The 25600-nt window shown below is 39.8% G+C and overlaps 1 protein-coding gene across 2 annotated transcripts in view; it reads left to right on the forward strand.

The window, feature by feature from the left end:
• The window catches only part of LOC109933509 (endoplasmic reticulum aminopeptidase 1), a 263565-nt gene that overhangs the window by 20553 nt on the left and 217412 nt on the right, over window positions 1–25600 (forward strand). The window contains exons 6-11 of one of the 2 annotated variants that reach the window (XM_020532500.2): window positions 5387–5541; window positions 6573–6686; window positions 11469–11600; window positions 15453–15584; window positions 19741–19824; window positions 21367–21536. In XM_020532500.2, the coding sequence (XP_020388089.2) occupies window positions 5387–5541; window positions 6573–6686; window positions 11469–11600; window positions 15453–15584; window positions 19741–19824; window positions 21367–21536 (787 nt within the window). The remainder of the gene's footprint in view (window positions 1–5386; window positions 5542–6572; window positions 6687–11468; window positions 11601–15452; window positions 15585–19740; window positions 19825–21366; window positions 21537–25600) is intronic. The other variant, XM_020532501.2, reaches the window with a different exon arrangement.

The following is a 25600-nucleotide window of genomic DNA, read 5'->3' on the forward strand; positions in this document are numbered from 1 at the left end:
GTTCTTTTAATTCTTTCATGAGATTTGAGCGTTATTGCTTCTACCTGTTCCTAATTACCCTTTTAGAAGGTGGTGTCAAACCAACTTCCTGATTTTTTGCGGTTCGTCTGACGTAGATGTTTCCACAAGCTTGCTCATTATAGGACTCATCCTAAAGCATGATTCCTAAAATTGAAACATTTTTACCAATACACATTAATCAGAACTCATTAGACCATGTCTACAACTCCATATGTATTTTAAACTATCTACTATCAACAAAGTTTTGAATGCTATAGCTAGCTATTAAATGAAGCATAACAGTAACAACTGCAATAAAAGAGGGAACACACCGGGACAGACAGGAACTAGCCATGCCATTGATGTTTCCACAGTGACAATAAAGGCATGGTAATATAGTTTCAAGTTAGGATGGTGTGTGGCTAAGGGGGAAACCTGTAGGTCGTGGTGCTTCCACCTGTCCATTAACCTTGGCCTTCTTGGTGGTAGAAGGTTGCAAATTGGAAAATGCTGCCAAAGGAACCTTGGCAAGTTCCTACAATGTATTGTTGTTACTGTTCAATGTTGGATGATGGAATAAAATTTAGGTTGGTGGATGCGGTGCTGATCAAGCAAGCTACTTTTTCCTGGATATCACCGGGCTTCTTGAGTGTTGTTGGAGTCACACACGTCCAGCCAAGTGGGGAGTGTTCAATCAATCCTGACTTGTCTTATAGATATGGACATAGTTTGGGAAGCCAGGAGATGAGTTACTCATCTCAGAATTCCTAGCCTCAGACCTTGTGAACACATTTATATAGCTAGTCCAATTGAGTTTCTGGTCAATGGTAACCCCGGAATATTGATAAAATTGGGGTCTAGTAATTATTATGCAATTAACTGTTCTGAGTAAATGGTTAGATTCTCTCTTGTTGGAGATGCCCAGCATTTGTTTTTGGTGTGAGTGTCACTTGACAGATATCGGCTCAGGCCTGAATGTTGTCCAGCTGATACAATGCATACATAAATAAATCTACATTCATTGTTTCTGGCTGGTAATCTTCTGTTTTATGGGGGGAGCAAGACTCAAATTACTTCTAACCAAATACACTGTGACAGTCGCATCCAATAGCTTTAAAATTATGGGGCATCCAAACACAACACCAAATTAAAAAGCGTTTCACAAAGTGGTTTGTGAACTAAGAACCTGATTGTACATATAGCTCCCTTTTAATTTATGCATGATTCCATTTTAAAAATAGCCAACAGAAAAGCTTTAATCTTGAACAAGATAATGGTTAGTTTATTACAAAGCACTGCCATGAGTTACTTAAGATCCTTTTAAAGATGAAATTCAATTCGGTCCTTGATGATACCACAGTACGTCTGTAGTTCTGGGTTGAAATGTTAGTTGTCTGGATTAATTGTTTGAAGTTGAAGAGTTGCATTCAGTTACTATGATAGCTTCTGCAGTTGAATAGTCAGTTCTCTGGTAGAGTTTGAATCACTAGGTAGAGCACATTTGGCCAGTGAGCAAAGTTTGCTTTTCCGTACTGATTCTGCTAGCATGACACTTGAAGACTCTCTGTCTGAATTCCTTTTCGGCAGAACAGGAGTGATTTCTGTGACTTCTACTGATAAAAAGAAGACTCAACTCTTGCATGCTACTCACAATTTGCTCAAATAAGAGCTGTGGTTGGAACCATCATCCTGACTCCTCCTGAGGTGTTTGTAAAAACTGCTTTTACAGCCTGCCTTTTGTGCAGTTCAAAAAGTAAAAATGACTGCTCTGCAGCTCCAATGAGACTAGAAACCGTCTAGATTATCCTCCTGACTCCTTGCCATTATCACAAAAGCCATGATTTTTCACAGCTTTGGAAGATTTAATTGTGTAGTCTGAGGCTCACTGAGTTTCAGATATCTTTTGTGATTCTTCTTGAGATAAATATAATGTGATTTCTTCATCTAGCTGATCACAGTTGATTCCACATGTAACTTTGGTGATTTTTGGTAGCCACTTCTTTTAAGGTTCCTTGCGTCCATTTGAAGAAAGATTAGCTTGTTACAAAATCTTTATCATACTACCCTGTTCATAAAACTCTTAACTGGTGTACATTTCTAAACCATCCTGCAAAAAGTATATCTCTGGGAGAACAATCTTCTGTGTTGATAATTTTCAGTCAGTTCGTAGCACTCTAATCTCTGAGTCAAAGGGCCAAGTATTCCAGCCCATGATTTGAACATTTAGTATAACCTCAGTGTTGTACTGCGAAAGTACTAGATTGTTACAAGTTCCATCGTTTATTGAGATTTGGATGTAAGGTTGTACCGACCAGTATATATGCAGATTAGTATCACATTAGACAATGCCTTCTGATCTATCAAGGTAGTGAAAGTAATCTAAGTCACAATGAGTTGAGCAAAAGTGCAAGAAAAAAATGTCCCACAAGCCATCAATATATTCAGCAGTGTGTACTGTCTAAGGTGCACTGCAGAAATTCACCAAAGATCCTCTGACAGCACCTTCCAAGTCCACAACCACTTCCATCAAGAAGGACAAGGGCAGCAGACATATGGAAACACCACCACCTCCAAGTTCCCCTCCAAGCCACTCACCACCCTGACTTGGAAATATATCACCATTCCTTCACTGTCGCCGGGTCAAAATCCTGGAATTACCTCCCTAATGGCATTGCGGGTCAACCCACAGCAGGTACACTGCAGTGGTTCAAGAAGGCAGCTCACCACCACCTTCTCAAGGGCAACTAGGGATGGGCAAGAAATGCTGGCCAGCCAGTGATGCCCACATCCCACAAATGAATAGAAAAAGAAAGCTGCAGAGATGAGAGAGGTCAGAATTCTTCAGGTCAAGAGAACCATTCTAACTTCAAGCAAATCAAGCAGTGATATAAAGAATCCTTCTTTATACTTATATATTCTGTCTGGAGATGCAATTGGTGATGAGGTTGTAGAGGTTAGTTATATTATGTACTTTGGTGAAAATGGGCTTGTGCTGGTGTCTTAGATAAAGATAACAAAGTATGGAGTTGGAGGAGCACAGCAGGCCAGGCAGCATCAGAGGAGCAGGAGCGTTGACGTTTCGGGCCGGGATCCTTCTTCATGTGCCATTTCTGAAGAAGGATCCCGACCCGAAACATCAACTGATGCTGCCTGGCCTGCTGTACTCCTACAGCTCCACACTGTGATATCTTTGACTCCAATATCGGCAGTTCTTACTATCTCTTGTGCTGGTGTCTTCTTGTGCTAAACCGAATGAATGCTCAGCTCTCCTGAAAGTGTATCAGTTATCAAATAACTGGACCTGGATCAGAAATATTGCATACTGTGGTTGCTTGCATCAGTCAGTGGTGTAAAAATGGAATATGATTGTTGCCTTCACAGCCAAACAAAGTTCAATACATAGATAATTTTGATTTCAGGCCTCAATATGGCATGTGGTGCATCTCTTTCTGGTCCGTTCGATAATGTGCACACTTCTCACACAGAGCTCATAGTAGTACCTTCAGAGAATATTTGTGAGGGTGGCAGGCCTAAAAACTTCCTCAATCTTCTTTCCTTCATTCAGTACTATGACTCTTCCATAAAGTGACCAAGCAATGAAAAGTCCATTGGCAATCAATCCTTGACACTCTAAACCACTTATGTCATTGCAGCTAAAAATATTCTTTAGGCAGGCTCCAAGGGTCTCTGGCTGTTAGTAAATGCAGTTCTGTCCATAAGGAAAGCAAGAAAACATACAGCAAAAGTCTCTTTTCCTAACATGAATAATTAATGGTCTTTTAGTCATCAGACTCAATTTTTTTATGTATAAGTTTCAGTTGTTCCTAGCAATGGCAACATTTTAACAATATTTTAACAATAACATTTATCTTAAAATGTTCTAAGGTAGCAGGTTGCAATGCAAGCATAAATTCAGAGAATTTGGAGTGCTGATATCAAAGGTCCCAGTTTAAATATATTTAGGTGATCATGTTTTACAGTCAGGTGATTGCGAAGAAATTTAAATTGGATTGCTACCAATAACAATTGGAAACCTGGCAGAAATGGGTCTTGACCTTGAACATACCTTCCAAAAATTATGTGTACAGAAAAGCACAGTCAATGCCTCAAATTTGACTTTTGTTTAAAAAATTGTAACTTTTTGTAAAGAGGCTTCTTTTATTATTTTCTGTGTAGCTCTTCATAGATCTTGTGTCAACTTGGTGGATGATGATGTATGACTCCATGCAATATTGGTAACAGTATAATTTAGTTCAAGATGCAATTGACAATGTATCTCTGGGAAGAAATATTATGAATTGAAGAATGTAGGTGGATTATGTTGGGCTGCTTATTACTTACTGCTTTTCTCCTTTCTACACTAATGATTTTTGTGTTTTGATTTAGTGTTTGCTCAGAATAAATATTCACTCAGATGTTGATCTAAACAGCAACTGCTGTTGCTTTGCTGCTGACTTTGAAAAGATGTTGCCTACAAAGACCTAGCAATTCCCGTGACATTGGCTCTGACTTTAATAGGGCAATGCCCTGACTAATCAAAATCAACCTGCCTAATTTAAAATTTAAACAAAGCTTGGCTGTTAACTGTCAATCAGCATTAATGAATGCTTTACCATAGTAACCATCCCACCAATCAGAGGCCACTTGCTAACCAATCAACACTCTTGTCATATTCAGTGTAACTGGTGGTTTTTGCCTTGGATTTCTATTCTTGCAAAATGTTCTGATGAGAGCAGAATTAAAAACTTCAACAAAATGTGCCTTTTTCAGAAATATACAATGTTAAAATTATGTCATACTCTTTCTTAACTGAGAAATTTGACAATCTGCAAATTTGTACTAGTTTTTCAAGTCCAAAGTCATTCTCAATTGTTAAAATTCCAGTTATGGCTCATTCAACAAGATGTAACATTTCAAGGGTTTTATAGCTAAAGTAATAGTGTTAAAGAGCAAGTTCTCATTTAGTGCAGTGATTTTCTATTTGATTGCAATATGTCTCATGGGGAAGAATAGAATCACTGACTGCTACTGGATTTCCTTGTTTATCTGCACATTTGCAGGCTCCAGAAGTTGCTGTCAGTTTCAGAGGAGTAGTGATGGCGAATGCTAAAAATTTCATCGCCATTAAATCTGGGACATTATCAAAAGCAATAAAAATACGTCTCCAGTGACATTAAGTGAATGATAGTCAGATATTTATTACACATACTTATGATAATTGCAGTCAAGAGGTATTGCAGTCTGGATGCAATGTAGATATTTTCAAAGTTAATCAAATTGTTTCCAGTTCATTCACATATGCTTTCTACTCTTTCTTGTACATTCAGGCACAAATAATGCCAACTTCTGATGTTCTTTTTCTTTAATGTTGGTGATTTGTCTTCAGATTTGGCTGCTATCCCTGACTTTCAGTCTGGGGCAATGGAAAACTGGGGTCTGACCACCTACAGGGAATCAGCACTACTTTACAATGCTGTGACCTCTTCAGCCTCTGACAAGCTTGGAATCACCATGATCATAGCGCATGAACTGGCTCACCAGGTAACAAATAACAGTAGCTTAGAACTTTGCAAATTTAATTGAAAGTTAAAGACTTATCAGGCTGAATGTCTTTCCACTACTCCAGTTGAACATGGAAATGGCAGGAAAATTATTTGAGATATAGCTGTAGCCTCCTGGCCAACAGCTCCATTTTGCTTTTTTGTTCCCCATAATGAGTGCTACAAAAGGAGTCATGAGGAGCAAGGCCTTCTGTCCCATTTATAATCACCTTTCTTAACACTGTTATGCAGGACTATCTAATACAGGATTCTGGGCCTAGGGTAATTGCAGTAATGGTCCAATATGCATGAATGTGCCTAGTAGAAGGCTTCTCCTCCCTCCCTTGGATGTTGCTGCTCCTCAATTACCTGTTAATACAGAGCCTGCAGTTCCTGCTGTTGGCTTTTATGAACCTTCACTGCTGTTTCTGTTTGGAACAGTATCTCTTAGACTGCAGTTTCTTGGTGTCGTTATGACAGGGTTCTGTCATATAACACAGCTTGATTCAGGAAATGAATTGAGGTTGTGGAAGTCTTAGAGGCACAATTGGAAGTTCCTAATGGTGTTATTTTAATAACAGGATGGTAAGTATTTTGTTCAGCAATCGGGAACATATTTATCCTTCCCTTTTTCCTTCTTAACATTTGTGATAAAAAAAAAACAATTCCCTCAACCTGTGCTATTGCAGCTCTTAATCAGCCACTGAGGGTGCTCATGTATGCTTCAGGAGAAATTTTTGCTTCTAATTTTTGACTCATTCAATCTCAAAAGAACTGTTCTAACTTTGACAAGGTGTGGCATATTTGAAACTCTAGAAGTGTGAATCAATGATTGACCTCATTGCTATGGCACATTAGATATGGGCAGTGTGTTAAGAAACCATGCTGCTTTTCTTTACAAAATATTTTGAAATAGTAGTTTGCTGTGCTGGTTTGTGCTATAGACTATATACTGTGTACAAACTCATTATTATTTATATCGGCAGCAGAAGAATAAACTGGTTGCTGACATCTGAAATTTATTTCTCTTAGTGGTTTGGAAATTTGGTAACCGTGGAGTGGTGGAATGATCTTTGGCTGAATGAAGGATTTGCCACGTTCATGGAAATTATCTCGGTTAACATCACACACCCAGAGCTTCAAGTTGTAAGTACAGATGAGCTTTCGTTGAGGATAATTAAGGAGCCCAGATCTTTTAGAAAGATCATTGTCACATTGTAGTGAATTCTGTCCATTAAGAAATTGCACATATTAAGCGTCTTACATTTAATATTGTGGAAAAGACCAACCAAAATATAAATTCCAGCTGCTGCAGCTTGAGAATATTATCATAAAACAATAGACAAGTCATATCCATGCTGCACTGATTCAGATACAGAAATATTATCTGTCAAGGTGGTGATGTTGCTGTCTCCCTACTGAACAGAGAGAAGCAGATTCAAAAATTCCATTCATGTGATGATGTGGAGGTGCTGGGATGGACAAGGTCAGAAGTCACATGACACACAGATTTATTTTAAATAACAAGCTTTTGGAGCACTGCTCCTTCATCAGGTGAAACGAAGCAAAGCACACAGACACAGAATTTATAAGCAGAGAGATTGAAAGATAGTTCAAATGGTGTGTGAAGTGTCAACAGACTGATTAACAAGTTCGTCCAGGTGATCAAAAGTGTCAGATGGTGTGAGTAAAGTGTCAGCAGCTGACTCGCAGGTGAAGGGGTGACCTATGATCCAAGTAATTGAGACAGAGAGATAATTACAAAAAATTAAAAATAAGGTGGTGCTGGAGACAAACCAAATGGCTGGAATAACGTAATCGGTGTAAGAGCTGCATGTGTCTTGGCCTTCAAGACATAAAACAACACAGAATTACTGAGCAGAAACTGACAGCAAAGTTTTGTACCCATGAAGAAGGCCTCAATCGTGATCTTGGGTTCATGTCACACTACATGTATCACTTCTGCATTTGTAAAATCTTCCTTATTGTCCTGTTTTGACACCATCACCTTGATAACTTGTTATGACCTCTCTCCCTCAATTAGTTTGTGCAATTTTGGATTACATGATACTTTGGTTAGACCCTTAGTATGCAACAAACTAGCCTGATTTTTTGGGTCTGGGTCTATGGGGGTACAGCCTATCCTTTCTTGTTCAGATATGAGGTAGGGAATAATTGGTTCCTCTATACCCACCTCAGGAAGAATGTTTATCTTGCAACATACTTGTATGGCCTAGTGAGGCCCTAAATTGGACAGTTAACAATGATATAAGGACCTCAGTCCAATTCCCGAGTTGAATGTAAAATTGTTGCAGAAATTTGACAAAATGGTCAGTAGCGGGCACTTTTCACTGCATTATCTGCCAGCAGGATTGAAGTTGGTGTACATCCTTTGGAGGGGTCATTTTTTGGACAAGAAGGGCACCCATATGCCTACTGAAGATTGCACTCCCTCTTTCATCCCTTCTCTTGATCTCTAAGTTGCCAGCATCCGCCCTCCCTGCCTCCTCCACAGAGTCAAACATATCCCCCTCACTGTAGTCTGCCGGGCAGGCCGGTCCAAAGTCCTTGGAGTTGCCTGTGCTCCAGAAACCATGGCACTTGCCTTCTGTGCTTCCAGCAGTGAACATTTATTATGCCTGATGCTGCTGGACTACACAGTTTCTGGCCAATCAGCCTGCCCTCTACCTATGAGGTACAAGTTGCAAGTGTGATGGAATACGCCCCAGTTGCCTGAAGGGCTGCCGCTCCAGTAAGACTTGAGAATCTGAGACAATCCTGGACAATGCAGCCCTCTAGATTTTAGAATACTGCATACAATTCTGGTATCCCTGCTACAGGAAAAATGTTGTTAAACTTGAAACAGTTCAGAAAAGAGTTACGAGGATGTTGCCAGGGTTAGAGGGTTTCAGCTTCAGGGAAGAGGCTGAGTAGGCTGGGGCTTTTTTCCCTGGAGCGTCGGAGAGTGAGGGGTGACCTTATAGAGGGTAAAAATCATGTGGGGCATGGATAGGGTGAATAGTCAAGGTCTTTATCCCAGGAGATAAGGCAGCCCAAAACCAGGAGGCATAGGGTTAAGGTGAGAGGGGCAAGATATAAAAGGGACCTAAGGGGCAACTTTTTCACGCAGGGAATGGTGTGTGTGCAGAACAAGCTACCACAGGAGGTAGTGGAGGCTGGTACAATTACAACATTTAAAAAGTATCTGGATGGGTATATGAATAAGAAGGGTTTAGAGGGATATGGGCCAAATACTAGCAATTGTGAGTTAAATTGGTTTAGGATAGCTGGTCAGCATGGACGAGTTGGACTGAACGGTCTGTTGCCATGCTGTCTAACTCTGACTCTAAACAATCACTCCTTCCACCACCAATGCTCAGTAGCAGCACTGTGCACCATCTATAAGGTGCACTGCAGAAACTCACCAAGGGTCCTTCAACAGCATCTTCCAATCCCATGACCACTGGCATTAAATTCCCCTGTAAGCTCCTCACCATCCTGACTTGGAAGTCTATCGTACCTTCACTGGCTTTGGCTCACTGCTGGCTGTGAACAGCCTTCATGTTGGATGCTGGGCACTAACATCTTGGGGCATACTATGTGGGCTATGGAAGCCATGTCCACAGGCATTGGCATCTAACATATGCCAGACACAAGATCCTTCATTGCACATCTCCAATCCAATTACAGTACACCTCTGAACTTCAGTGCTGAACCTTGGGTTGCACTGGCAGCTATCATTGTAATGCTGCAGCAAGGATACTTTCTGTGCTCAAGGATACATAAACAGCTCAAGGACTGGGCCCAGAGGCATCTCCAGCCAGTTTACTTGTCCTAGCTCACTCTCGCTGAGCCTATTTAGATGTTCATGGCATCTTTGCCTTGCCACTTAGACAAAAAAGAGGAAGTTTGTTATGGTTTTCAGCCGTCCTCCATCACATCAAAGCCGATAGCTTGCGCTCAGGTAGTCCAAGCACCGTAATGCAAGGCCAGCCCCTCGTACCAGTTCAGAAACTTGGAACGGCACTCTAGGCAGTAAGAGTCAGGGTCCTCTCCTCATTAGGGCGGCACACCACCCATCTTGACTCTTTCTGCTGTATTGTGGCTTCTTTACCCCCTCCTGGAATGAGAGAGAGGTAATGTATTAGGGGAGATTAAAGTGGGTATGGCAGCTGTTACTCCTGATGCTGTTGGGGAGCTGTCCCAAGCAAGTGAGTAGACAGGACAGAGAGCATGCATAATGGTGTCGGGGACTGATGTGGGTGACAGAGTCAGGGAAGATGTTGCAACCATTACGGAGATTGGTAGAGAGCAACTGGTGGTGCTTGTCAGCAGAGTGGAGAAGGTCATTGACCTTCTTCTTACATTGCTGTTCATTCCTCTAGATGGCTGAGACTGCACTGACTCGGGTGGACCAGCCTGGCACAGTCTGGCGCTGTGACATCCACTGTCGGCCCTGCCAGAAGACGGTGCCCCCCATCTGCAACAGCCTGTACAGCAGGACTTCCAGGTCTTTGCCCACAAAGTGGGGCACCATTTCCCCGCTGTCTGCTATACCCAGGGCAAAACTCACATACCATGCAGGGCAGGTCCAGGCTGGCGCTTGTCCAAGTGCACAGTGGGCTTTTAAAGACAGTGCAGGCACTAGGCATACCAGTTGATACCTGATGAGAGGCAGATTGTTTCAGGATTGGTATGTCTTGAGCTGAGGTTAGAATTAAACATGATGGTTGTCATAGATGTAGTGAGAAATCTCGCAAGACTTTGCGGCAAGAATCCCTCAAAAAACTCTACACAACTCATTCTTAGCCAATAAAACCAAAAGATTCAGACTGTTATATAAAAGCTAGGTCTCTTTCAAAAACATGACTTGTATTTTGACCCTGACATTCTCAAATGTCTAAGGTTTTGGAGTAGATCTGTAGCTGGGTATTGAGGTTGGTTGGCTTGCCGAGCTGGTTTGTTGTTCCACAAACATTTCGTTACCGTGCTTGGTAACATTCTCAGCGCAGCCTCTGATGAAGCGTCAGTGTGTTTTCCCGCCTGGTTTTTAAACTCTGGGGTCTGTTGCGATGGATTGCCTCACTTCCGGGTTTCCTCCGCAGTGGAATGTATATTCTGATTATGTTCAGTGTTCCTAGCGTCCAAGGTGCTTGAATACCATCAAGCAGTTGAATTGATGAGCGTTTTTCTTCAGCTTTTACACTTTTTTTTTCCTTCAAACAATTTTAATAAACAATCTTTATTAAAATAAAGCTTGTGAAAGGTTAAATTTTATTCTATTCCACGGTGTTAACCTGCAAAATTTAACATTTCAGTATTAAGCTGTCCTCGTGTCCTGTAGCAATTTTGAAATAAGTAATGAATATCTAATGAAGTAGCTATTTCCCAGTGAACGTGCCACTAAAGACCTATTGGGGTTTAACTGACAGTTTGTTTCCAGTGTCTGGGGCATCTAAAACATGGAGGCGATATCTATGTATGTATATATGAAAAAATGCAACATTTTATCAGTTAAAATGGACAAAGTTTCTACATTTTTGTCAGGGGCAATTCTTTGCTATTTTTATAGCATGAGAATGAATATTTGTCCTTCTTCATACCTCGGCCATTGATGCTGAAAATGGGCATTTGGAAACACTGAAGACCAACCACAGACAGCTTTGTCCACTGACTTTACTTCTACCAGTCAAGAAATGTCAATGGTTCTGCTCAGTGCTTAAGATAGAGGATTCTAAGTAGCATAGTATCCAAACATTTATCTGTTCTAGTTCTGTGGCACCGACTGTTAAAGAATGGTTGTGAGACATTTGTTTAGCTTTTTTAAATAACAGACTAATTACAATTTGTTACGTCATGGCAAAAGTGTATGTGTAAAATGTGACTGTGAAATTCCAGAATTCGCGTCTAAATCTTTGTTTCTTGCAGAGAGAATTCTTCTTGGATAGATGTTTCAGTGCAATGGAAGCAGATTCCTTCAATTCCTCCCACCCAGTATCAACTCCAGTGGAAAACCCTGCACAGATCCAAGAAATGTTTGATAATGTCTCCTATGAGAAGGTATGATATGTAATTAACCTGTAGTTTCTTTTTGAGGGGAGAAGCAGAAAAATGTAATTTAGTAGCTTATAACTTGATTTTATATAATCTAGTAAAAGGATGTTCCACTTATTAGTAATCTATCTTATTTATTTGAAAATGAATTAATTGCTAAAGGATTTATGTGGTTTTGAGTAGCCACTGGGGAGGGACTTAGTAGATTCCATACATGCTAACAGAGAAAATAATGGGGACTTCTGTGCTGGGAGCATACAAAACTGGCCAACTTAGTGTGACTTATAATAGAATAAGTTGGATGATAAATGGAGTTGGGGAGGAAAGGAGAGAGTTTTGGAAGGGAGGGAGAAATTCAGGAAAATTACAATTACGAGTGAAGTGGTATTGAGTAAATATTTGGAGCTGTGGGCTGACAATTAGTGGGTCCAGATGGATTTCATCCTAGGGTCTTCAAAGAAATGGCTAGTGAGATAGTTAATCCATTGGTTTTAATTTTCCAAAACTCCCTAGATTTGGGGAAAATACCATTAGATCAGATTAACAAATTATTCAAAAAGGGAGATAGTTTAGTGATATTGTCACTGGGCTAGAAATCCAGAGGCACAGGCTAATGTTCTGGTGACATTTTCAAATCCCACCATGATAGACGGTGAAAATTGAATTCAAATAATAATTTGTAATTTGAAAGGAAAAGCTGGCATAATGGTGATCGTGTAACCATTGTCAATTGTTGTTTTAAAAAAAAAATGCATCAGGTTCACTAATGTCTTTCAAGGAAGGAAGTCCTTACCCTACATGTGACTTCAGACCCACAGCACTGCGGCTGATGCTTAACTGTGCTTTAGGCAGTTAGGAATGGGTTATAAATTCTGGATTATCCAACAATATCAACATACCACAAACAAATATAAAAAACACAGGAAGCAGAAAACTATGGGCTAGTCAGTTTAACATTTGTCATAGGAAAACTGGTAAAGGTTTTATTAAAGAAGCTAAAGCAGAACACTTCGATAAGTTGAAGGCAGTCCGGCAGAGAACGTAATTTTGAGAAAGGGAAATCATGTTTAGTCAGACAAATGGAGTTCCTTGAAGAAATTGTGCTACGGCTGAGAGGAAACTGATTTGATGTACTGTCCTTTGATATCCAGAAGGCATTTGATAAGGAGGCATAGAAAAAGGTATTACATGTAGGGCATTGCATATTGGCATTAAAAGAAGATTGGCTGGCCAGCAGGAAGGAGAGGGGTATAAATGGATCATTTTTCTGGTTGGTGTGATGTAACAGATAGAATGCCGCAGGAATTAGTGCTGGCACCTCAACTGTTTTTATAAAAATAGCTTGGATGAAGCTATTTACCTGGGGAAGCACAGTGGCTCAGTGGTTAGCACTGCTGCCTCACGGTGCCAGGGACCCAGGTTCAATTCCACCCTCAGGTGACTGTCTGTGTGGAGTTTGCACATTCTCCCCATGTTTGTCTTGGTTCCCTCTGGGTGCTCCGGTTTCCTCCCACAGTCCAAAGATGTGCAGGCTAGGTGAGTTAGCCATAGGAAATGCAGGGTTACACGGGTGGGATTCTCTTCAGAGGGTCAGTGTGGACTTGATGGGCCAAATGGCCTGCTTCCACACTCTAGGGATTCTATGATTCTGTGAATGATCAAAGTATATGATTGTCAGTTTTGTTGATGACACTAATATAGGTAGGCAACTATGAAGAGGATATAAGGAGCCTACACAAAGCTATAGATCGGTTCAGTAAGTGGGCAAAGGTGTGGCAAAATGGAGCATAATGTGGGAGGATACGAAATTGTTTATTTTGGCAAGAAGAATAAAAAAGAAATATTATCTAAGTGGTGAGATCTCTGAGATGCAAAGCAACATGATATACTTGTGTATGAATTCCAAAACTTGCAAGAAATTAGGAAAGTTAATAGAGTGTTAACATGTTTTTGTGCGAGTAATTGAATACAAAAGTAGGGAGGTTATGCTTCAGTTATGCAGAGCATTAGTGAACAGCATTCCCATTAATCACCTTTCTGGCAGTGCGGGTCTCTGATGAACTGGAAGTCAGTGCCTAGTTGGTGTGTTAATGCCATTTGCCATGTGTAGAACCTTTAGAGAGGGTCCGCGTGCATGTAGTCACATAGCCTAGAGAGAACATTGTTGGTGAGACCACATCTAGAGCATTATTTACAAATTAGATTGCTAAATTTAAGGGAGAATGTACATGTGTTGCTGGCAATATAGAGGAGGTTTACCGGACTAATACTGGTCATAGATGGGAGAGAAACATAAAAAGCTAGGAACATGAGTAGACCATTCTCTTTGAGCCTCTTCCACCTTTCAATAGGATCATAGCTGCACATCCAACTCAGTACCCTGTTCTTGCTGTCACCCCATACCTTTTATATTCAAGAACTATATCTGACTCCTTGGAAAACACTCATTGTTTTGGCCTCAAATGTTTTCTGTGAAAGAGAATTCCACAGGCTCACCACTTTCTGGGTGAATAAATATTTCTGGGTTGTACTATGGGGAAAGTTTGAACACACTGGTCTTGTATCCATTGAGTTTAGAAGAGTTTGAGATTACTTAATTGAAATGTGCAAGATCCTGAGTGATCTTGACAGTGTAACGTGGAGAGGCTGTTTCCTGTTGCGGGAGAATCCCATACTAGGGTCACTGTCTGAAAAAAGGGTCAGCCGTTCCAATCAGAGATGAAGCACAAGTTTTGCCCACAGAAGGTTGTGAGCCTTTGGAACTCTCTTCCTAAAAGATGGATGAAAGTTGAGTCTTGGAATATTTTTTAAGGCAGAGTTGGATAGATCCTTGGTAAGTATTTGGATGAATGATTATCAGAGAAACATGAGTATATGGATTTGAGCTACAATCATCAGCCATGATCTTATTAAATGGCGGAACAGGTTTGAGAGGTCAAATGGCCTACTCCCGCTCCTTATTCCAATCTTGTTTACCAGCAAATACTAGCTACATTTGGGGGTCAGTTAGCTCAGTTGGTTGGATGACTGGTTTGAAATGCAGATTGACGCCAACTCCCACACCAGCTGAGTTTGTCTTCTCAACCTTTCCCCTTGCCTGAGGCATCGTGACCAGCAGTTGTCTTTTTCTAATGAGAGAGCAGCTATATGGTATGTTAGGACTACGGCAACTTTACCTTTATTCACATGTCCATGTGTTTGTATGGTGGTTAAGGTAGGACCTACGGATGTTGTTCATAGATATTTTCGGAAGATATTTGATAAGGTTCTGCACAAGAGATTATTAACAAAAGTGAGAATAGATACTGTTGGAGTGACCTTGTGGCATTAGTTAGCAATTATCAGGGAAGTAGCAGGTTGAGATAAAGGAAATGATCTGAGAGTGTGAATATGACCAGTACGTTCTGTTCTCTTATCTTTTCAGGCACAACAGGTTATGATTATAACCACATAAATACCTGCCATCAATGTACACAAGTTCAAATTAAACTATTGCTTTCTGTCAGAATTACATTTTGGGTGGCAGTATTGATTAAAACTGTACTCGTCTCAATTTGTGTAATGAAAAGTTTTTATTAAGTTTGTTACAGTTTATTTTATGATTTTTGAAATAAATCTTCTTGAGCTTATTTGCAAACTTCAATGTGTGCTGGAATTATTAAACTTGGTAATTCACATGAGGGACCAGGAAATAGTAGGACTTGATGATGCTTTCCGCGTGCCAGAGCTACATATAAATTCATTTGCAGTAAATGTAGCTTGTAAGATTAAATGATCAACCTGCACTGTTTTTGATGATGAACTGATGTTGTAATGTACAAAATTAAGGTTATGATGTTTCACTGGTTTGAATTGCAGGGAGCTTGCATTCTGAACATGCTGATGGACTATCTGACAGAAGATGTTTTTAAAACTGGCATTATTCGTTACCTACGTTGCCATAGTTATGGAAATGCAAAAAATGAGGACTTGTGGAACAGTCTGACTAATGTAAGCTCAAGAGTTCCAATTGTCAAATCGCCTTTGTTAGTATAGAGTGAATCATGTCAATTGTTTAATGTTATTCTCCTTCTTTGCACTCTTTGAGTAAAATTATTGAGGGGTCTTCATGAGCATTCCTATATGTCACTTCTCATCTTTGGTCAAGGATGCTAAATAGTTTAATAGTAATGGAGTGATAATCTGGTACTAATTACCAAATATATTGTAATACATAAAATATAATCATGTTTGATGTGTCTTTTCTACATTATTATGTACACTGGTCACTGTTATTTCACTTGAAGGTTTGAAGCCAGGTGTCTGTCAGTACTGGTGCTATTAGTTGCATAGAACCAGAGTGGACCATAATTGAATTGAGGCTCACACCAGCCTTCTGTTTTTTTCTCCTCCTGAGGAAGCACACACTCTCTGCTTGAATCTTCTGGATAGGGTGATTACCAGGGAAAACTTGAAGTGCTGGCAATCTGTATGCAAGTTTTTTTAAGTTCACTTTATTGTTTTTGACGGCATCATTTAAGAACTTTCAAATGTTGATTGGGGGAGGGGGTGTCAGATGTTTGCAGGCAAAGGGACGACTGGAAAATGGGAAGCCTTCAAAAATGAGATAACAAAAATCCAGAGACAATATGTTCCTGTTAGGGCGAAGGGCAAGGCTGGTAGGTGTAGGGAATGCTGGATGACTAGAGAAATTGAGGTTTCGGTCAAGAATAAGAAGGAAGCATATGTCACGTATAGACAGCAGGGATCGAGTGAATATGTAGAAGAATATAAAGGCAATAGGAATAGACTAAAGAGGGAAATCAGGCGGGCAAAAAGGAGACATGAGATAGCTTTGGCAAATAGGGTTAAGAAGAATCCAAAGGGATGCTACAAATACATTAAGGAAAGAAGAGTAACTAGGGAGAGAATAGGGCCCCTTTTAAGATCAGCAAGGCTGCCTATGTGTGGAACTGCAGGAGATTGGGGAGATACTAAACAAGTATTTTGCGTCAGTGTTTACTGTGGAGAATAATATGGAAGATGAAGAACGTGGGTAAATAAATAGCAGACGTTTTTCAAGATGTCATATTACAGAGGAGGAGGTGCTGGATGTCTTAAAAGGCATAAAGGTGGATAAATCCCAAGGAGCTGATCAGGTGTATCCCAGAACTCATGGTAGTGAGGGAAGAGATTGCTGGGCTCCTTACTGAGTTATTTGTAACATCGGTAGTCACAGCTAAGGTGCTGGAAGACTGGAGGTTGCCTAATGTAGTGCCACTACTTAAGAAAGGTGGTAAGGAAAAGACAACTATAGACCAGTGAGCCTGATGTCGGTGGTAAATCCTGTCTCTCAGGATGCCTACATGTATTAGGGACAGTCAACATGGCTTTATGCCTGGGATATCACGTCTCACTAACTTGATTGGGTTTTTTTGAAGAAGTAACAAAGAGGATTGATGAGGGCAGAGAAGTGTACATGATCTGTGTGGACTTCTGTAAGGCATTTGACAAGGTTGCTCATGGTAGCCTGGTTAGCAAGGTTAGATCACCTGAAATACAGGGAGAACTAGCCATTTAGATACAGAACTGGCTTGAAGGTAGAAGACAGAGGGTGGTGGTGGAGGGTTGCTTTTCAGACTGGAGGCCTGCCGCCAGTGGTGTGCCACAAGGATCGGTGTTGGGTCTGCTGCTTTTCATCATTTATATAAATGATTTTGATGTGGACATGGGAGGTATGGTTAGTAAGTTTCCAGATGATACCAAAATTGGAGGCGTAGTGGACAGCGAAGAAGGTTACCTCAGAGTACAACGGGATCTTGATCAGATGGTCCAATGGGGTGAGGAGTGGCAGATGGAGTTTAATTTAGATAAATGTGAGGTGCTGCATTTTGAAAAGGCAAATCAGGGCAGGACCTTACACCAAATAGTAAGATCCTGGGCAGTGTTGCTGAACAAAGAAATCTTGGAGTGCAGATTCATAGTTCCTTGAACATGCAGTCACAGGTAGGTTGAATAGTGAAGAAGGTTTTTGGTAAACTTGCCTTTATTGGTCAGTGCGTTGAGTGTAAGAGTTGTGAGTCATGATGCAGCTGTACAGAACTTTGGTTAGGCCACTTTTGGAGTACTGCATGCAATTCTGGTCTCCCTGCTATAGGAAGGAGAAACTTGAAAGGATTCAGAAAAGATTTACAAGGATGTTGCCAGGATTGGAGGCTTTGAGCTGTAGGGACAGTCTGAATAGACTGGAGCTATTTTCCCCAGAGCGTTGGAGGCTGAGGGGTGACCTTATAGAGGTTTATAAAATCATGAGGGGCATGGATAGACTGAATAGCCAAGGTCTTTTCCCTGGGTTAGGCGAGCCCAAAACTAGAGGATATAGGTTTAAGGTGAGAGGAGAAAGATTTAAATGGGACCTAAGGGGCAACTTTTTTCTGCAGAAGGCGGTGCATGTCTGGAATGAGCTACCAGAGGAAATGGTGGAAGTTGGTACAATAACAACATTTAACTCTGGATGAGTATATGAATAAGAATAGTTTAGAGGGATATGGGCCAAATGCTGGCAAATGTGACTAGATTAATTTACGATATCTGGTCAGCATGGACGAGTTGGACCAAAGGGTCTGTTTCCATGCTGTACAATGCTATGAGTCTAAGACTATATGACTGAGACTAAGATAATGAAAGAAAGGTTACGTTCCTGGTAGAAAGTAGGATTGAGTTTCCTTACATCAGGAAAACCCACAGCCAGATGTAGAGTAAAATTTATTTATTGAAGAAAGTACCTGAATTTTAATTACAGAAGGGGCAAACGTGGGCTTGAGCCAGCACCCCCCCCCAACCCAATTAGTGGGAATTCTTCTATATCATTTATTAGTTTTGTGCATGACATCTCTGAGTCAGATTATTGATTTGGCCTTGGTTTGCAATGAATAATGAGCAGTTTTCTGTGTACCAGGCTCATTTTACACAGGGGATAAAAAAGAGACATGATGATTTGACCACTCTTGGTAATTTGAAATTTGGATCCTGGAGCTGGAACATTTACATTCTAATCCACTACACCACAAAGTTCCCCAGCAAGTTATTTTAAGTCGATTCATTTTTACTAATCACTGTTTCCTTTTAAAGATTTGTTAAATTGACTTGGATCAAAGGGCTGTATTTGATGGGGCTAACATGGAAGAGGAACGAGGTGGATAACTTATGGCAACATGGCATTAATGGAGTGCTAGCTGTTTGTCCACCCTTCCTGTGCCTGCCACTTCTTATAGTGCACCATGACTCAGTTATGGTCATACCAGATTGGGAATCCCCTCTTCAATGCACCCCAGAGTTTCTGCTATGAATTACAATGTTAACTTTAGACAGTATGAATCCTATTGTGTATCGAAAGATCTTTCAGTTGCAATGCAGTGCTGTGTAGGAGTATGAACACCAGAATTAAAGAACGCCAGTTGAAAGTTAACTAGCCTTGAATGAAATCAGAGTTTGGAAGAAACTTTTTTTTTGCTGGTTTATTGGAACGGGTGTTAGGTAAAATCCATTGAGGTCATGTTGGTTAACTTTTTCAAACAGGGATTACATAATTATCTGATGATCAAAATCAGTGAGTATTTTTGCACAACTATCAGTCAGGAGATTAAATTAAATGGAGTTCACAGAAGAGAGATTGTACTTGTTCTATAGAAGGAGGAGCTATAAGGCAGGTAACTAAAAGCTTGATCAGAGTTTGTAAGCAGTAATGCAAAAGAGGGAAACTGCAGCTTAGGGCCTCGATTGTGAAAGGCATAGCTACCAATGGTGCTTGCAAAGCAACTGGGACGTGTGCAAGTTACCAGAGTTTGTGGAGCATTGGATTTTTAGAAGGTTGTAGGGTGCAGGAGGTGACAGATGTCAAGAAGGACAAAGGCATGGAGATTTTTAAACACAATGTTGAGAATTTTGAAATCAGGCTGTTGGTGGATTTGAAAACCATGCAGGCAAATGACACAGGAATGGGTAAAAACATGACAAATTAGGATAGAGGCAGCAGATTCTTGCCACTTTACTGGAACTTACCCATGACGGTAATTTTATAGTTAAGCTTATTTAATTTTGTTATCATTACAATAACTCCACATTTAAGCAAATGACCAAAAGTAAATTCTGTTAATTCTTTTTCTAGATTTGTCCATCAGATGATACACATGGAAGCAGACTAAGTGAGCAACAGTTTTGCTTAGGAAAGTCAGAGCTACCTCCTGGTTCAGTAAGATAACAATCTTTTTAAAAATTCAATCTGTTACTTTTTAGATGATTTTCATTTAGGAGGTAATGAGTCGAAGTTTGAAATGTAATTGCTGAAAAGTCTGATTTTTATATTTGACAAAATATATTTGAAATATTGTTTGAATTATTATTTATAAAAGTGTTCTGTATAATTCCTGATGTGTGCTATTAATCAATTTTTTTTTGTACCTGAATATCAACCCTTTTAAGAATTCCAATCAATTAGGTTTTCCAGTTTCTTAGAGAATATTTCACATTGTTCTGAGTTGCCAACCTACCGACACACATAATTATACAGTTTTACCTTTACCATTGAATAAATATACAACAAGGAAATACCTCTTCACTGGTTTCTGGTTAATTTTCATTAATTGTGAGTACCAACTTTGTATTATTGTTTCATGTAAATTAAAATCACGTGGGGTTGTCTCAATTTCTCAAGCCTTAGAACAGTTTAGTATATTACAGAAATATATAATCAAATTTGTAATTTATAAATTCTCATATTAATGCAGGACACCCTGATGTTTGTGATGCTCGATGATAAAAAAGCTTCCTTACCATTGACTGCGTAATGTGATTGATAAGAAATGCCTTGCTAACAATTGAAGATCAGCTTATTGGCATATTTTTAGAGCATTTAATCAAACACTGTTTTCACAATTACTCTTGGATGTATCACAGAATATTTATTCTGGAAATGTATCCATTCCAATCACAACTACTACACAATTGAAACCTGGTATGCTCTGCAATAGTGTTTTCTTATTCATTCATGGGATGAGGAGCGTTGCTGGCTAGGCCAGCATTTATTGCCCATCCCTAATTGCCCAGAGGGCTGTTAAGAGTCAACCACATTGCTGTGGGTCTGGAGTCACATGTAGACCAGATCAGGTAAGGATGGCAGTTTTCTTCCGTAAAGGACATTAGTGAACCAGATGGGTTTTTCTGACCATTGACAATGGATTTGTGGACTCTTAATTCCAGATTTTTATTAAATTCAAATTCTGCCATCTGCTGTGGTGGGTTTCAGACCAAGTTCCCCAGAACATTACCTGGCTTTCTGGATTAACAGTCCAGTTTTATTACCACTAGGCCGTCACCTCCCCATAAAAAATGGTAGTGCAGGAAGAAATATAAATGATATTATTAGCTGGAGAGCACTTTATTCAAAGTATAGGTTGATGTTATTGAAAAACACAGTAAAAGGAACAACAAAACAGTAAAATTGTATACAAAAAGAACAACTACAAATTCCAAATGATTTGAATGCACCCATATAAATGATATGATAATGTAGAAATTGACTATAAAACAGTCATTAAATAATTTGAATTAAATGGAATGTATGCAGCCATTTAGTGTGCAGTACCGAGGAAAAATGAAAGATGGCAGTACACTTTGTTAATTTATTGTGTGCTTTAATTTATGACTAGGAGTAAACCAAAATAAAATGACTATTAGTAACAATGAATACAGTGCAAAACATTTCAGTTTATTGGCCTTATCTTCATTTTTGTAGCAGTGGTTCATGAAAGATGTTCTTGATGTGAAGGAAATGATGAACACATGGACACTTCAGAAGGGATTCCCACTGGTTACTGTTACAGTGAAAGGAAGACAAGTATTATTACGACAGGAACTTTATCAAAAAGGTTCTAATTCCCAAGATGAAAATTCTGAATCTGCAAGGTAGCACTTTAATTATTTTTTACATTTACTCACTCTTACCCTCTCATTAATCTTTTAAACAAACTTTTTTTTACAGAAAGCACGCTGACTACATGGTGAAAACCAGAATTCTTTGGATCTGTACAGCATAAGATTTGATATTCATAATGCCAAAATGAAACTTACCTGACAAATGTTAAAAACTGCAATAAACAATAAAACAAGAGTGCTACACGGTGATATCATCTGACACATTGCCTTATCTCCTTGCTCTTGTGTTTGAATTGCATCCAAATAGAATAAAGGTTTCCTCTCTCCACTCATTTTTTTAAAAAGCTCCTTTGTAAGACGAGTGTGAGAAATTTTGGCACAGCTTCTAATGGACCTGAGAGCACAGCATAAGATATTTCACTGTTGAACAGTTCATTGGTAAACAAAAAGATAAGCCTCAAGGATGGTTGTGAAAAGCTGAAACTTCTTGAGATTGGGGAGAACGCTCAATAAATTAAGCCTGTAGGTGAAGTTTCTTGTGACAGTATACCTTCTATCTGTCTGCCAGCTTAATTTCAATAGTATCATGTGTGTTAACTCCCAGTTAAGGTAGTGATGAAGTTCTCTCTGAATATTACTTTGATAAATATATTCTTTACACACTGCAGTTCAGAAATGATATTGTTCCAAATTACATTGAGGTAGCAATGTAAACAAAAATAAGTACAATATATGCACAGCTATGGTGGGACTTGTCATGCGAAGAATGTGGAATGTAAATCGACATATTCCCATTGTGTTAATCCTGCCACAATTAGTAGGAAATCATTAATTAACATTTTAAATACTTGAGCATTTCCTTTAGAGTGTAAAATGTTAAAATGTCAAATCAATGTGCCAAACATCCAAAGTATTCTACCAACGCAGTTAAAATGTGCTGACGTTTTCTGTGTGTTTTGTGTATGTGTGTGTGTGTGTGTCTTGCCCGCCTGGGTGCAAAGTAGGTGGCCAGGCGACTAACCCAATAGAAGCCTATGTCAGTTGCATAATGTGCTGCAAGCAGGCTGAATTAAATCGTATGTTCTGTCCCTCATGGGAAACATGTACCAGCCCTTGGAAATTGGCTTGCAGCTCCTACAGTTCTGATAGTGTGACAGTAGTGAGCACTGCTGGAACTGAAAGGAGCCCTGGTGTATTCTGGTAAGCTAGGGGTTTTTTGGCACAGGCTCTTGGCACCTCAGGGAGGGGCATGAGAGAGGTTGGTTTTGTAGTAGAGACAGATAGGAAGGAAAGGGTATATTAGCTGCTCAGGTATCCCCAGTGGTCATGGTGAATGTTTTTTGGATCTTCCGTACAGAAGACAGAGCAAAATATTTGTTCATTTCTTCTCCTATTTCCTTATTATCTACTATTTACTTGTCATTCAGACTCTGTGCAGGACTAAAACTCGCTACTTAATGTTTTCCTTTTTAAAAACCTCTAGAAGCTCTTGCTATCCTTTTTCATATTCCTAGTTAGTTTCCTCTCATTTTATAATTTCTTCCTTTTGTTTAACCTTTCAGTCATTCTCTGCCATTCTTTATGTTCTGACCAAATATCTGATCTAAAGGGCGGCACAGTGGCTCATTGGTTAGCACTGCTGTCTCACAGCACCAGGGACCTGGGTTCGATTCCACCTTTGGGTGACTGTCTGTGTGGAGTTTGCACATTCTCCCCGTGTCTGCGTGGGTTTCCTCCGGGTGCTCTGGTTTCCTCCCACAGTCTAAAGATGTGCAGGCTAGGTGGATTGGCCATACTAAATTGCCCATATTGTTCAGGGATGTGTAGATTAGATGGGTTAGGAGGGATGGGTCTGGGTGGACTTGTTGGGCCGAAGGGCCTGTTTCCACACTGTAGGGATTCTTTGTCAACTTTGCACTGTTATTATGGTGCCTCAAGTTTGATGCTTTCCCTAACTTCTTTAGTAAATCGTGGATTAATTTTTTCTTTAAAGTAGGCATATGCTTATTCCGAATATTCTGAAAAATCCCCTTAAACTGTGTATCTCTTGACCTATCCTCTAACCTAATATGCCAGCTCACTTCAGTTAGCTTGCTTCCATGCCTTATTTACATTTAAAATATTAGTCTTGGACCTAACTGATATAAAACTCAATCATATTATCGTTACTGCCACCTAGTGATGCCTTAACTCTGACATCATTCATTAATCTTGACATGTTACACAGTACCAAGTCTAATATAACGCTCCTATGATGCTGCTTGGCCTGCTGTGTTCATCCAGCCCTGCACCTTGTTGTCTCGGATTCTCCAGCATCTGCAGTTCCTACTATCTCTAATATAACCTATTGTCTGGTTGGTGCCAGGATGTGTTGCTCTCAGAAACTTTCTCAAAAGCATGAACTCCTCATCCAAGCTACTACTGCCAGTCTGATTTTTCCAGGTTATGTGTAGATTAAAGTCACCCATGATTGTTGTCATCCCTTTTATTGCAAGCACCAACATTTCTTCTGGTATATTTTGTAGCATGTTACAGTTACTGTTAGGAGACCTGAAGACCACTCCCACTTGTGACTTTTTTTTCTACTATTCCACATTTCCACCTAAACTAATTCTACATCTTGATCTCCTTAACCAAGGTCATCTCTAACTATTGCACAGATAATATCCTTGAGTAACAGTGCTATCCTTCCAACTTTACTTAGCTTCCTATTCTTTTTGAATGCCATTTTCCCCTCTATATTCAGGACACAGTTCTTGATATTTTGAAGCTATACCTCCTTGGGGCTGTCAGATCATATTTGTTTACTTGAATCTCTACTATTGACTTACTTGCTTTGTTATGAATGCTGTGTACATTCAGATACAGAGCCTTTTAGTTTTATCATTTTGTTATCTTGTAGTATTTAAATTTTTTATCTTTCTAGATATTTTCACTCTGCCCTTCTTGCTTCTCTGACCCTCATTTCCTATGTTACTATTTCCTTCTCATATTGTATCTACTTTTTGATTCACGACATCTGTCCTCACTTGATCACTTGCCCCCTTTATTTAGTTTAAATTCCTGTCCACTTCCCTCGTCTGCAGTTATGCAGAATACTGGCTGCAACACAGTTCGTATGCAGACTGTACCAATGATGCAAGCCCCACTTCCCCAGAAATGGTGCCAGTGAGCCATGAATCGAACCCCATTTCTTTCAAACTGGTCTTCATTTCAATCTCCTTATTCCAAGTCATGATATCGATTATGAACAGCTGAGACCCCAGAACTGGTCCTTGTAGCAATCCACTAGTTACAGCCTGCCAATCTGAAACATTGTTCAGCTTTACCCTGTACTTCCCGTTCATTAACCAATCTCCCATCTACGACAGTATATTACTTCCAATTCCATGAGCCCTTATTTTGCATTTTTAACCAGTGTATGACCCCTTAGTGAATACCTTCTGGAATGTCACATAAAATTACAGTCAGTTTGCCAGTCTGGAGATGTTCAGACTACATTGGTAATAGTTTAATAATATTATGCCATACATGATGAATACTTCCTTTGGTGTAATCCCATCCCTTTCGGATATTCGTGTACGGCAAATGTTCCCCGTTCTCTGTAACATTGGATATGGGGCTGTGGTGGATTATGGTATGTTGTAATCAGCAAAAGTGAAAAATGAATTGTGATAATGTTTTCATTTTCAGAGCATCGTAGTTAAAGGAAAACAGCAACAAAAGGTCACCCTTCACTGACTTGTGGGTTCCTGGTTGCAAATGTGTTTTTTATTTAAAACTTGCACTATGTTCTTCTCATCACTTATCTTTCTCATGCTCCCTGATAACATCAGCACATTTCATCTAGGTGGGCGCTTCTGATGTTGTGGGTTACCGTGCAATCTTTTGACAAATGGGCTCAAATCAAAATCAGATCGATGGGATAATTGGTTTTAGTGGTTCTATATGAAATTAGTTTCTGCAATCTGAAATTCGAGTGGGTGCACAGTGCAGATGTTGGAAGTTGGCAATCACCATGATCAGTGAAACATCATCTTAATGAGAGAAGAAATTCTTCTTTCCTTTAAAAGAACCTGTTAAGATATATTATG

This window comes from Rhincodon typus, chromosome 3 (genome assembly GCF_021869965.1).
Source record: "Rhincodon typus isolate 14 chromosome 3, sRhiTyp1.1, whole genome shotgun sequence".
NCBI classification, from domain to species: domain Eukaryota; kingdom Metazoa; phylum Chordata; class Chondrichthyes; order Orectolobiformes; family Rhincodontidae; genus Rhincodon; species Rhincodon typus.